The sequence below is a fragment of the Arachis hypogaea genome, chromosome 14, assembly GCF_003086295.3.
Source record: "Arachis hypogaea cultivar Tifrunner chromosome 14, arahy.Tifrunner.gnm2.J5K5, whole genome shotgun sequence".
NCBI classification, from domain to species: domain Eukaryota; kingdom Viridiplantae; phylum Streptophyta; class Magnoliopsida; order Fabales; family Fabaceae; genus Arachis; species Arachis hypogaea.
The window spans coordinates 101,194,920-101,209,465 of NC_092049.1; the positions used below are offsets into that span (position 1 = coordinate 101,194,920).

The 14,546-nt window shown below is 38.1% G+C and overlaps 1 protein-coding gene and 1 non-coding gene across 2 annotated transcripts; one reads left to right on the forward strand and one right to left on the reverse strand.

Moving 5' to 3' along the window:
• Positions 1 to 1,239: 1,239 nt before the first annotated feature.
• Positions 1,240 to 1,347, reverse strand: LOC112745704 (small nucleolar RNA R71). Its single transcript, XR_003173618.1, has one exon. It is a non-coding gene; the product is annotated as a small nucleolar RNA R71 (small nucleolar RNA).
• A 7,291-nt stretch (positions 1,348 to 8,638) lies between these two features.
• LOC112742820 (uncharacterized) lies at positions 8,639 to 10,658 on the forward strand. The gene is made up of 3 exons (XM_025792058.1): positions 8,639 to 8,988; positions 9,366 to 9,789; positions 10,350 to 10,658. The coding sequence occupies exons 1-3, from the start codon at positions 8,639 to 8,641 to the stop codon at positions 10,656 to 10,658; spliced, it is 1,083 nt and encodes a 360-aa protein (XP_025647843.1).
• Positions 10,659 to 14,546: the final 3,888 nt, after the last annotated feature.

Here is a 14,546-nt window from a genome sequence, read left to right on the forward strand (position 1 = left end):
AAATAACATCATCAATTAATGTTTTGATTCAAAAATTTCAAGTTTGTTACTTGCTTGTTAAGAAAGATTCAAACTTTAAGTTCTAGAATCATATCTTGTGATTTTTTGTGAATCAAGTCATTAATTGTGATTTTAAAAATCAAATCTTTTTCAAAAACTAATTTCAATCATATCTTTTCAAAAATATCTTCTTATCTTACCTTTTTCAAAAATTTGATTTCAAAATATCTTTTCTAACTTCTTATCTTCTTATCTTTTCAAAATTGATTTTCAAAATTTGTTTCAACTAACTAACTAACTCTTTGTTTGTTTCTTACCTTTTTCAAAACTACCTAACTAACTCTCTAATTTTCGAAAATATCTTCCCTCTTTTTCAAAATTTCTTTTTAATTAGACTAATTATTTTATTTTTTATTTGAATTTTCGAAAAACTACTAACCTTTTTCAAAAACTATTTTCGAAAATCACTAACTCTTTTTCAAAAATTATTTTCGAAAATCCTTCTCCCTCATCTCCTTCTATTTATTTATTCATCTACTAACACTTCTCTTCATCTCACATCTCTGCTCCTATCATCACCTTGGTGTTTGGATTCTTCATTCTTCTTCACCCCTATTCCTTTTCTTCTTCTACTAACAATAAGGAACCTCTTTACTGTGACATAGAGGATTCCTCTTCTTTTCTTTTTCTCTTCTCTTTCTTATGAGCAAGGACAAAGAAAAAGGCATTCTTGTTGAAGCTGATCCAGAACCTGAAAGGACTCTGAAGAGAAAACTAAGAGAAGCTAAATTACAACAATCCAGAGACAACCTTATTGAAAATTTCGAACAAGTAAAGGAGATGGCAGCCGAACCCAACAACAATAATGCAAGGAGAATGCTTGGTGACTTTACTGCACCTAATTCCAATTTATATGGAAGAAGCATCTCCATTCCTACCATTGGAGCAAATAATTTTGAGCTGAAACCTCAGCTAGTTTCTCTGATGCAGCAGAACTGCAAGTTTCATGGACTTCCATCTGAAGATCCTTTTCAGTTCTTAACTGAATTCTTGCAGATCTGTGATACTGTTAAGACTAATGGAGTAGATCCTGAAGTCTACAGGCTCATGCTTTTCCCTTTTGCTGTAAGAGACAAAGCTAGAATATGGTTGGACTCTCAATCCAAAGACAGCCTGAACTCTTGGGATAAGCTGGTCACGGCTTTCTTAGCCAAGTTCTTTCCTCCTCAAAAGCTGAGCAAGCTTAGAGCTGATGTTCAAACCTTCAGACAGAAAGAAGGTGAATCCCTCTATGAAGCTTGGGAAAGATACAAGCAGCTGACCAAAAAGTGTCCTTCTGACATGCTTTCAGAATGGACCATCCTGGATATATTCTATGATGGTTTATCTGAGCTATCAAAGATGTCATTGGATACTTCTGCAGGTGGATCCATTCACCTAAAGAAAACGCCTGCAGAAGCTCAAGAACTCATTGACATGGTTGCTAATAACCAGTTTATGTACACTTCTGAGAGGAATCCTGTGAGTAATGGGATGCCTATGAAGAAGGGAGTTCTTGAAATTGATACTCTGAATGCCATATTGGCTCAGAATAAAATATTGACTCAGCAAGTCAATATGATTTCTCAGAGTCTGAATGGAATGCAAGCTGCATCCAACAGTACTCAAGAGGCATCTTCTGAGGAAGAAGCTTATGATCCTGAGAACCCTGCAATAGCAGAGTTAAAATACATGGGTGAACCATATGGAAACACCTACAATCCATCATGGAGAAATCACCCAAATCTTTCATGGAAGGATCAAAAGCCTCAACAAGGCTTTAATAATGGTGGAAGAAATAGGTTTAGCAATAGCAAGCCTTTTCCATCATCCACTCAGCAACAAACAGAGAATTCTGAGCAGAATTCATCTAGCTTAGCAAATTTAGTCTCTGATCTATCTAAGGCCACTGTGAGTTTCATGAATGAAACAAGGTCTTCCATTAAAAATTTGGAAGCACAAGTGGGCCAGCTGAGTAAAAGGATCACTGAAATCCCTCCTAGTACTCTCCCAAGCAATACAGAAGAGAATCCAAAAGGAGAGTGCAAGGCCATTGAATTAATTACCATGGCTGAACCCACAAGAGAGGAGAAGGACGTGAATCCCAAGGAGGAAGACCTCCTGGGACGTCCAGTGATCAATAAGGAGCTTCCCTCTGAGGAACCTAAGGAATCTGAGACTCATCTAGAGACCATAGAGATTCCTTTGAACCTCCTTATGCCATTCATGAGCTCTGATGAGTATTCCTCTTCTGAAGAGAATGAGGATGTTACTGAAGAGCAAGCTGCCAAGTTCCTTGGTGCAATCATGAAGCTAAATGCCAAATTATTTGGTATTGAAACTTGGGAAGATGAACCTCCCTTGTTCACCAATGAACTAAGTGATCTGGATCAACTGACATTGCCTCAGAAGAGACAGGATCCTGGAAAGTTCATAATACCTTGTACCATAGGCACCATGATCTTTAAGGCTCTGTGTGACCTTGGTTCAGGAATAAACCTCATGCCCCTCTCTGTAATAGAGAAAATGGGAATCTATGGGGTGCAAGCTGCTAAAATCTCATTAGAGATGGCAGACAATTCAAGAAAACAGGCTTATGGACAAGTAGAGGACGTGTTAGTAAAGGTTGAAGGCCTTTACATCCCTACTGATTTCATAGTCCTGGATACTGGAAAGGAAGAGGATGAATCCATCATCCTAGGAAGACCTTTCCTAGCCACAGCAAGAGCTGTGATTGATGTGGACAGAGGAGAATTGATCCTTCAATTAAATAAGGACAACCTTGTGTTTACAACTCAAGGATCTCTCTCTGCATCCATGGAGAGGAAGCAGAAAAAGCTTCTCTCAAAGCAGAGTCAACCAAAGCCCCCACAGTCAAACTCTAAGTTTGGTGTTGGGAGGCCACAACCAAACTCTAAGTTTGGTGTCAAACCCCCATATCCAAACTCTAAGTTTGGTATTGGGAGGTCTCAACAAAGCTTTGCACATCTATGAGGCTCCATGAGAGCCCACTGTCAAGCTATTGACATTAAAGAAGCGCTTGTTGGGAGGCAACCCAATGTTTATTTATCTAATTTTATTTTTGTCTTTCATGTTTTCTTAGGTTCATGATCATGTGGAGTCACAAAATAAACGAAAAATTTAGAAACAGAATCAAAAACAGCGGAAGAAAAATCACACCCTGGAGGAAGCACCTGTCTGGCGTTCAACACCAGAACAAAGCATGGTTCTGGCGCTGAACGCCCAAAATGGGCAGTATCTGGGCGCTGAACGCCCAAAATGGGCAGTATCTGGGCGCTGAACGCCAGAATTGCACCCTGGAGAAGAGCTGGCGCTGAACGCCCAGAACAAGCATGGTTCTGGCGTTCAACGCCAGAAATGGGCAACAAATGGGCGTTGAACGCCCAAAATGGGCACCAACCTGGCGCTGAACGCCCAGAGTTGTGTGCAAGGGCATTTTACATGCCTAATTTGGTGCAAGGTTTTAAATCCTTGAACACCTCAGGATCTGTGGACTCCACAGGATCATCTCAGGATCTGTGGACCCCACAGGATCCCCACCTACCTCCACTCACTCTCTTCTCTCTTCTCAATCATCCTCTATTCCCAATAAACACTCTTCCCCAAAATCCTTCACCTATCACCTCCATCTCTCTTTCCTATTAACCCTTCACCACTCACATCCACCCACTCTTCCCCATAAACCTACCCAATAAACTCCACCTACCTTCAAAATTCAAATCAATTTCCCACCCAAACCCACCCATATGGCCGAACCTTAACCCCCCCTCCCTTCCCTATATAAAGCCTTCCATTCTTCCTCATTTTCCCATAACACAACCCTCTCTTCTCTTCTTGGCCGAAACACACCTCCCCCCTCTTCTCCATCTTTTCTTCTTCTTCTTCATCTAATTCTTTATTTTCTTGCTCGAGGGCGAGCAATATTCTAAGTTTGGTGTGGTAAAAGCATAAGCTTTTTGTTTTTCCATTACCATTGATGGCACCTAAGACCGGAGAATCCTCTAGAAAAGGGAAAGGGGAGACAAAAACTTCCACCTCCGAGTCATGGGAGATGGAAAGATTCATCTCCAAAGCTCATCAAGACCACTTCTATGATGTTGTGGCCAAGAAGAAGGTGATCCCCGAGGTCCCTTTCAAACTCAAAAGAAATGAGTATCCGGAGATCCGACATGAAATTCAAAGAAGAGGTTGGGAAGTTCTAACAAATCCCATCCAACAAGTCGGCATCCTAATGGTTCAAGAGTTCTATGCCAATGCATGGATCACCAAGAACCATGATCAAAGTAAGAACCCGGATCCAAAGAACTATGTTACAATGGTTCGGGGGAAATACTTGGATTTTAGTCTAGAAAATGTGAGGTTGGCGTTTAACTTGCCTATGATGCAAGGAGATGAACGCCCCTACACTAGAAGGGTCAACTTTAATCAAAGGTTGGACCAAGTCCTCATGGACATATGTATGGAAGGAGCTCAATGGAAGATTGACTCCAAAGGCAAGCCGGTTCAACTAAGAAGATTGGACCTCAAGCCTGTGGCTAGAGGATGGTTGGAGTTCATCCAACGCTCCATCATCTCCACTAGCAACCGATCTGAAGTTACTGTGGATCGGGCCATCATGATCCATAGCATCATGATTGGAGAAGAAGTAGAGGTTCATGAAGTCATCTCCCTTGAACTCTACAAAATAGCCAAAAAGCCCTCTCCTGGGGCAAGGCTAGCTTTTCCTCATCTTATCTGCCATCTATGTTACTCAGCTGGAGCTTCCATAGAAGGAGACATTCACATTGAGGAAGAGAAGCCCATCACTAAGAAAAAGATGGAGCAAGCAAGAGAGCCCATTCATGGAGCTCAAGAGGCGCAGGAAGCTCATCACCATGAGATCCCGGAGATGCCTCATATGCATTTTCCTCCACAAAACTATTGGGAGCAAATCAACACCTCCCTAGGAGAATTAAGTTCCAACATGGGACAACTAAGGGTGGAACATCAAGAGCACTCCATCATCCTTCATGAAATAAGAGAAGATCAAAAAGCAATGAGGGAGGAGCAACAAAGACAAGGAAGAGACATAGAAGAGCTCAAGGACATCATTGGTTCCTCAAGAAGGAAACGCTACCATCACTAAGGTGGACTCATTCCTTGTTCTTACTTTCTCTGTTTTTCATTTTCTCTATGATAAGTGCTTATCTATGTTTGTGTCTTCATTACATGATCATTAGTAGTTAGTAACTTTGTCTTAAAGTTATGAATGTCCTATGAATCCATCACCTCTCTTAAATGAAAAATGTTTTAATTCAAAAGAACAAGAAGTACATGAGTTTTGAATTTATCCTTGAACTTAGTTTAATTATATTGATGTGGTGACAATGCTTCTTGTTTTCTGAATGTATGCTTGAACAGTGCATATGTCTTTTGAAGTTGTTGTTTAAGAATGTTAAATATGTTGGCTCTTGAAAGAATGATGACTATAATCTGAAAAATCATAAAAATGATTCTTGAAGCAAGAAAAAGCAGCAAAGAACAAAGCTTGCAGGAAAAAAAAGGGCGAAAAAAAAAATAGAAAGAAAGAGAAAAAGCAAGCAGAAAAAGCCAAAAGCTCTTAAAACCAAGAGGCAAGAGCAAAAAGCCAATAACTCTTAAAACCAAAAGGCAAGGGCAAATAAAGAGGATCTCAAGGCTTTGAGCATCAGTGGATAAGAGGGCCTACAAGAATAAAATCCTGGTCTAAGCGGCTAAACCAAGCTGTCCCTAACCATGTGCTTGTGGCGTGTAGGTGTCAAGTGAAAACTTGAGACTGAGCGGTTAAAGTCAAGGTCCAAAGCAAAAAAAGAGTGTGCTTAAGAACCCTGGACACCTCTAATTGGGGACTTTAGCAAAGCTGAGTCACAATCTGAAAAGGTTCACCCAATTATGTGTCTGTGGCATTTATGTATCCGGTGGTAATACTGGAAAACAAAGTGCTTAGGGCCACGGCCAAGACTCATAAAATAGTTGTGTTCAAGAATCATCATACTGAACTAGGAGAATCAATAACACTATCTGAACTCTGAGTTCCTATAGATGCCAATCATTCTGAACCTCAATGGATAAAGTGAGATGCCAGAACTATTCAAGAGGCAAAAAGCTACAAGTCCCGCTCATCTGATTGAAGCTATGTTTCATTGATAGTTTGGAATTTATAGTATATTCTTTTCTTTTTATCCTATTTGATTTTCAGTTGCTTGGGGACAAGCAACAATTTAAGTTTGGTGTTGTGATGAGCGGATAATTTATACGCTTTTTGGCATTGTTTTTAGTATGTTTTTAGTAGGATCTAGTTACTTTTAGGGATGTTTTCATTACATTTCTGGACTTTACTATGAGTTTGTGTGTTTTTCTGTGATTTCAGGTATTTTCTGGCTAAAATTGAGGGACTTGAGCAAAAATCAGATTCAGAGGTTGAAGAAGGACTGCTGATGCTGTTGGATTCTGACCTCCCTGCACTCAAAATGGATTTTCTGGAGCTACGGAACTCAAAATGGCGCGCTTCCAATTGCGTTGGAAAGTAGACATACAGAGCTTTCCAGCAATATATAATAGTCCATACTTTACCCGAGTTTAGACGACGCAAACTGGCGTTCAACGCCAGCTCTCTGCCCAATTCTGGCGTCCAGCGCCAGAAACAAGTTGCAAAGTGGAGTTCAACGCCCAAAATGGCACAAAAGCTGGCGTTCAACTCCAAGAATGACCTCTCCACGTGTAGACTTCAAGCTCAGCCCAAGCACACACCAAGTGGGCCCCGGAAGTGGATTTATGCATCAATTACTTACTTCTGTAAACCCTAGTGACTAGTTTATTATAAATAGAATTTGTTATCATTGTATTAGTAGTCTTGGTTACTCCGGTTCCCCTCTGGGGCCGAGACCAATGAACTCCATTATCACTTATGTATTTTCAATGGTAGAGTTTCTGCACTCCATAGATTAAGGTGTGGAGCTCTGCTGTTCCTCAAGGATTAATGCAAAGTACTACTGTTTTCTATTCAATTCAACTTATTCAGTTTCTAAGATATTCATTCGCACTTCAACCTGAATGTGATGAACGTGACAATCATCATCATTCCCTATGAACGCGTGCCTGACAACCACTTCCGTTCTACATTAGATTGAATGAGTATCTCTTAGATCTCTTAATCAGAATCTTCGTGGTATAAGCTAGATTGATGGCGGCATTCATGAGAGTCCGGAAAGTCTAAACCTTGTCCGTGGTATTCCGAGTAGGACTCTGGGATTGAATGACTGTGACGAACTCCAAACTCGCGAGTGCTGGGCGTAGTGACAGACGCAAAAGGATAGTAAATTCTATTCTAGTATGATCGAGAACCTCCAAGATGATTAGCCATGCAGTGACAGCGCATCGGACCATTTTCACAAGAGAGGAATAGGATGCAACCAACGACAAGGGTGATGCCTCCAGACGATTAGCCGTGCTGTGACAGAGCATTAGGACCATTTTCCCGAGAGGATTGAAAGTAGCCATTGGCACCGGTGACATCCTTACATAAAGCCAGCCATAGAAAGGAGTAAGACAGATTGGATGAAGACAGTAGGAAAGCAGAGGTTCAGAGGAATGAATGCATCTCCATACGCTTATCTGAAATTCTCACCAATGATTTACATAAGTATTTCTATCCTTATTTTAGTATTAATTTCGAAAACTCCATAACTATTTTATATCCGCCTGACTGAGATTTACAAGGTGACCATAGCTTGCTTCATACCAACAATCTCCGTGGGATTGACCCTTACTCACGTAAGGTTTATTACTTGGACGACCCAGTGCACTTGCTGGTTAGTTATGCGAAGTTGTGAAGATATGTTTAGACCATGGTTCTGTGCATCCGTTTTTGGTGCCATCGCCAGGGAATCAATTTCGAACAATAATTCACAACCTGAGTAACAATTTCGCATACCATCAATCCAATGCCAAGGAGGATGAAGGGCAGCTTATGCAATTCGCTATTGGGCAGTGTCTCACCACAGAGAAAGGTAGGAAGTGGAAAAGGTTAGCAAGACAAGGTGCTGGAGGGTCAGATACTAAAAGTGAATCCAAAAGAAGGTTGATGAGTGGTATAGCTGAAAGATCTACAAAGAAAGCAAGAACATAGGATGAAAATGCAGTTGAACAGATGGTGGAGGGTGCCAGCCTATAAATGGCACCCAAGGCGCCATGAGAACTATAGTTTGGAATTGTCGAGGTTTGGGGAGACCCCTGACAATTCACACCCTAAAAGGGATCTGTAAATCCCACTCCCCCGAGATTGTGTTTATAAGTGAAGCAAAGAACCAATCGATAGGTGGAAGCAAAACTTCGGGTATGCGGCTACGAAAACTGGCATATTGTTAACTCGGCAGGAGTGGCAGGAGGACTTGTGCTAGCTTGAAAGGACAGCATCAATGTTCAAATTATTAACAGTGGAGAACTCTTTGTGGCAGCCGAAATTAAGGAAGTCGGAAGCAGTGAGGTATGGGTGTTCATTGGTGTCAATTTGAGTTGTTCGGAACAAATTCGATCCTTATAGTTTGAGGAGCTTACAACAATGAGCCAACACTTGGGAGGAAAAGTGGTAATAGCAGGCGATTTCAATGCTATAACAAGCCAAGCGGAAAAGGAGGGTGGAGGCCAAAAATCAGCAACCACCATTGCAACATTCACTAATTTTATTGACAGTAACGAATTAGTGGATATTGGAATGGTGGGATGCCCTTTCACGTGGACAAATCGAAGACAAGGAGAGGATTTGGGGAAGGAGAGGCTTGACCACTATTTAGTTAAGATGGGATGGAAGCTGAAGTTTCCGAATGCAGTGGTGCACAGGCTCACAGAGTCAGGCTCGGATCATGCTCCAATCTTGATGGAAACCGAACCTCAATCCTGGCATAGTAAAAGGCATTTTAAATACCAGAAACATTAGTGTAGAGAAGAGGATGTCAAGAGAATTGTCAGTGAAGTGTGGAGAATGGAAGTTGTAGGCTTGGCTATGTTCTCCTTGGCCCAAAAGTTGAAAGATTGTAGACATAGACTAGTTCAATGGCAGAAAACTCACAAAGCAAACTCCCGGAAAGAAATTGAGGACCTTCAAGCTAAACTAGAGGAGTTGCGGGTGGCTGGAATCAATGGGGGGGAGAGGAGGTTACCAGTTTGGAGGAGAAGTTGGAGCTGGCATATTTGAAAGAAGAGAGCTATTGGCGAGAAAAATCTAGAGTCAAGTGGCTAAAAGAAGGAGATTAGAACACTAGATTCTTTCACAAGAAATTTCAATCAAGGGTGCGAAGGAACAAAATTTGGAGATTAGTAGAGAGGGACAATGAGATTGCATCGAAATCGGAGGATATTGCAAAGGTAGCTGAAGACTACTTTTGCGATATTTTTACTTCTTCTTGTTCGGCTGATCCGAATCCATACTTAGAGGATTTGGAGCCTAAGGTTACAGCTTTCATGAACCGCAGGCTCCAAAGGCCGGTAACTATGGATGAGGTCAAAAGAGCTACATTTAGTGTTCATGCTCAGAGTGCTCCTGGTGATGACGGGTTTACAGCTAAGTTTTTTCACTTTTTCTGGGATATAATTGGAGGTGACATTTTTAAGGCAGTGAGAAGTTTCTTTCACAGTGGAAGAATTCTAAAAAGCTTCAATCATACTCAAATTTGTTTGATTTCAAAGGTGCCAGATGCCAGTGACATGACTCAGGTACGACCGATTAGTTTGTCTTCAGTTATGTATAAAATTATTTCTAAAATTATGGTGCACCGATTACAAGGTATTATGAATAAAATTATAAGCCCAAATCAGAGTGCGTTTCTCAAAGGTAGACTTATTTCAGATAATATTCTAATTGCCCACGAATGTATGCACTATTTGAAAAATAAGAGAAGTGGGGAAGAGCATGAGATAGCTATTAAACTAGACATGAGCAAGGCTTATGATAGGGTTGAATGGCATTTCTTATGGTATATTATGAATAAGCTGGGCTTTGATGCTAAATGATTAACTGGACTAAGGAATTGGTAACGACTGTTTCTTACTCTGTTGTTGTGGAAGGTCAACCTTTTGGCTATTTTAGGCCAAATAGGGGCATCCGACAGGGTGACCCCCTATCTCCATATCTCTTTCTTTTTTGTGCAGAAGGACTTTCCTTCTTGCTACACAAGGCAGAGCAAAACAGATTAATTCAAGGAGTTCAAGTTAATCGAAGATGCCAAACAGTTAATCACATTTTGTTTACTGATGATTCAATCCTTTTTTGCAAGAGAGCACCTAATACAAGCCAAAGTATTCTAGAATTGCTAGAGATCTATGAGGGTTTCAGTGGGCAAAAAGTCAATTTGAATAAGTCGGCCATCTTTTTCAGTCACAACACACCTCAGAACACAAGACTAGCAATTGCTCAGACACTAAATATTGAACATATCGGAGTACAAGACAAATACCTGGGGCTGTCCTCCATAGTCCAAAAATCAAAGAAAGCAACCTTTGGAGCTATCAAGGATAAAGTTCAGAAGAGGATTATGGGTTGGAAAAGAAGTCTATTGTCATCAGGTGGCAGAACACGCTATTGAGAGCGGTGGGTGAGGCGATTCCTATTTATACACTCTCTTGTTTCAAGCTTCTAGACACGCTGTTGACTGAGATTCATAGCATGCTCTTGCAATTTTGGTGGGGTCAAAAAGGCATAGAATGAAGAATGGTTTGGATTAAATGGGACACAATGACGAAATCGAAAAAAGATGGAGGGCTGGGGATCAAGGACCTAAGGGCACAAAATTTGGCCTTATTGGGCAAGCAATGTTGGCGTCTAATGAAATACCGTAATTCTACTCTATCAAGAATGCTCAAGGCTAAATATTTCAGATATACAGATTTTCTACATGCAGATATAAGAAGCATACCGTCGTGGGGCTGGAGAAGTGTTCTTGAAGGGCGCAAGGTGATCGAGAAAGGCTTGTTATGGAAAATAGGCTCTGGTACTCATGTCCGCATCTTTCATGACCCTTGGCTCCCACCACCAGTGCCCTTTAATGTCCCTCAAAATGCACTCACAATCCAGCCAAATCTGCAAGTGTATTACGTTAGTGCGTTACTAAATCCTGATAGAAGCTGGAACAGAAATCTGATTGAGTCAATTTTTTCAGTTGATATATGCAATAATTTTTTTTCAATCAAACCAACAGAGGAGGAGGATGAAGTTAATTGGTGCTGGATAAAATCTGGTATATATGAAGTTAGGTCAGGATACAAAATTGCTTATGGATTCTTTCATTCTCCTAATTCATTGAGGCCCCAGAACATACAGAACAACAAAGTATGGAATAGCATTTGGGAATTGAAATTACCTCATAAAATTAAGATTTTTCTATGGAAGAGTCTTCATGAAAAGCTTCCGGTGTTACAACAAGTTCATAGCCGGTTCGCATCCACCCCTGCCACTTGTCCAAGATGCATGTTGAAGGCTGAATCAATTTCTTATGCTTTGTTTCAATGCCCCCTGTCTTCAATAATCTGGAGCCTAAACTTAATAACCCCTGACCTATGGATGAGAGAAGAAGAGACCTTTTTCAATTGGTGGCAACATGCCTTATCTTGGGCAGCGGCTCCATTCGACGGTAGACAAAAGACCCTCTTCATAGCGGCGCTGTGTTGGAGCACTTGGAAAGCGAGGAATCAGTGTGTTTTTGAGAAGGTAATAAGCCCGGCACCAGAGATAGTGAAAGAAGCCAACAGTTTAGTCCATGAACTCGTGAGCCATACCTGATGGATGCTGCTAATTCTCTTTACTCTTACTTTACTCTTTTCTAAGCTCTTAATCTTTTAGTCACAGTTGATGATAAATGGGATTACCCAATTCTTTTGTACTTCCTTATGGAAACACCTTTATTTTATATTAATAAAATAACATTTATCTTTGGAAAAAAATATATGATAAATATTACATCGTGAGAATGGTAAAGACTTAAGTTTTAAAAACTCAAATACTTCTTTTATATATATATTCTAAAATCGAAGATCTGATACCATAATGTAACACTCTTTCTGAATAAAAACTTATTATATAAGCTTATAACGAGATATAATATTTGATTATAATTATACAAATACGATCATTAAATCAAATACAACACGTCTAGCTTCCAAGCACAAATATAATATACTTTGCAAAAATAGTTATAAAAATCTACAAGTTATTTATACACAACTACAAGTTATATATACACGATCTTGTAGAATACACACACTTGAAATAATCCGCTTTCCACGAGTTCTTAGTGAGTTTGATCTGAAACCATGGATTTTTTTTAAATAAATACTTTATTTACCAAAATAAATAATTTGTAGTTTTTTTATGGAAATCCATCACATCTTTTGTTTTGTTTACCGTATAAACGAAATAAGGTAGTAAATAGTTGACGTGTATATTTTGTTTACAATGTTAATACGTGTATTATTATTTTGTTTACACTGTAAATTAAATAAGTGTATTATAAAAAAAATATGATTAAAACAATATTAATATAATCTTTATTTTTAAATTAATCTAATTTTTAAAAGTTATATCTTAAAACTGTTACCCTACCTATTTAAAATTAGTGATTTAAAATTGTCTATTTAAAATGAGTGCATTATTTTCTTAAAAACTAACCCATTTGAATTAATACTCGCAAAGAGAACATAAAAAAATCAAATTGGATTGATTTAAATTTAAAGAAAATAAAATAAAATTGTACATGTTCAGGCTCCATGATGAAAAGAAACCCAGGAATTAAATCGTTGAGTATGTGAGAGAATATCAGACATAGACAATTATTATATTAAAAGAATCCTGAAGTTGATAGAATAGATAAAACAGAAAAAAAAAAAGTGGGAGAAATAACCGCGTTTCTTCTCATCATGAACCAGAACATTTAACTTTCCATCCCTTCTCTCATTATGGAATCTGAATACATAACTTATCATTCTTAATATTCTCTCACGTACTCGATGTTTCCATTTTTACAACGTAACTTTTCATCCCTCGTACAACCTTATTTCAAATTTAAATCAATGCAATGCAACTTGTTTTTATATACTATTCTTGAGTACTAATTCAAATAGATCGGTTTTAAAAAAATAATGTATTGATTTGAAATGGAGAATTTCAAATTACTAGTTTTAAATATGTAGGGTAGCAATTTTAAGATATAACTTTTAAAAATTAGATAAATAAAAATTAAGTTGATATTGTTTTAATCGTAAATTTTTTTTATAATAATACAGTTATTTTGTTTACCGTGTAAACAAAATAATAATGCACATATTTCGTTCACACTATAAAACGAAATATACACGTCACTTGTTTACTGCCTTATTTCGTTTACCGTATAAACTAAATACGTACATTATCATTTCGTTTATATTGTAAACGATATAAAAGATGTGATGAATTTTCGAAAAAATACTACAAATTATTTATTTTGATAAATAAAATATTTATTTTATTTATTTAAAAAAATCCTTTAAACCACATGCATATACATATGGATGATAGAAGAAGAGAACTTTTTCAATTGGTGGCAACAAGTCTTATCTTGGGCAGCGGCTCCATTCGACGGTAGACAAAAGACCCTCTTTATAGCGGCGTTGTGTTGGAGTACTTGGAAGGCGAGAAATTAGTGTGTTTTTGAGAAGGTAATAAGCTCGGCACCAGAGATAGTGAAAGAAGCCAACAGATTAGTGCATGAACTCGTGAACCATACCTAATGGATGCTGCTAATTCTCTTTACTCTTAATTTACTCTTTTCTAAGCTCTTAATCTTTCAGTCACAGTTGATGATAAATGAGATTACCCAATTCTTTTGTACTTCCTTATAGAAACACCTTTATTTTATAGTAATAAAATAACATTTATCTTTGAAAAAAAAAATATATGATAAAGATTACGTCGTGAGAATGGTAAAGACTTAATATATATATTCTAAAATCGAAGATCTGATACCATAAATGTAACACTCTTTTTGAATAAAAACTTATTATATAAGCTTATAACGAGATATAATATTTGATTATAATTATACGAATACGATCATTAAATCAAATACAACACGACTAGCTTCCAAGCACAAATATAATATACTTTGCAAAAATAGTTATAAAAATCTACAATTTATTTATACACATCTACATGTTATATATACATGATCTTGTAGAATACACACACTTGAAATAATCCGCTTTTCACGAGTTCTTAGTAAGTTTGATCTGAAATCATGGATTTTTTTTAAATAAATACTTTATTTACCAAAATAAATAATTTGTAATTTTTTTGCGGAAATTCATCACATCTTTTGTTTTGTTTACCGTATAAATGAAATAAGGCAGTAAATAGTTGACGTGTATATTTCGTTTACAATGTTAATACGTGTATTATTATTTCGTTTACACTATAAATTAAATAAGTGTATTATAAAAAAAAT

Excerpts from the sequence above, each read along its gene's own strand:
- LOC112742820 (XM_025792058.1), top strand. The coding sequence starts at position 8,639 with ATGAGCCAACACTTGGGAGGAAAAGTGGTAATAGCAGGCGATTTCAAT. Across the intron at positions 8,989-9,365 it reads CAATCCTGGCATAGTAAAAG|GGTGCGAAGGAACAAAATTT; the intron begins GCATTTTAAATA and ends ATTTCAATCAAG. Across the intron at positions 9,790-10,349 it reads ATGCCAGTGACATGACTCAG|AGAGCACCTAATACAAGCCA; the intron begins GTACGACCGATT and ends CTTTTTTGCAAG.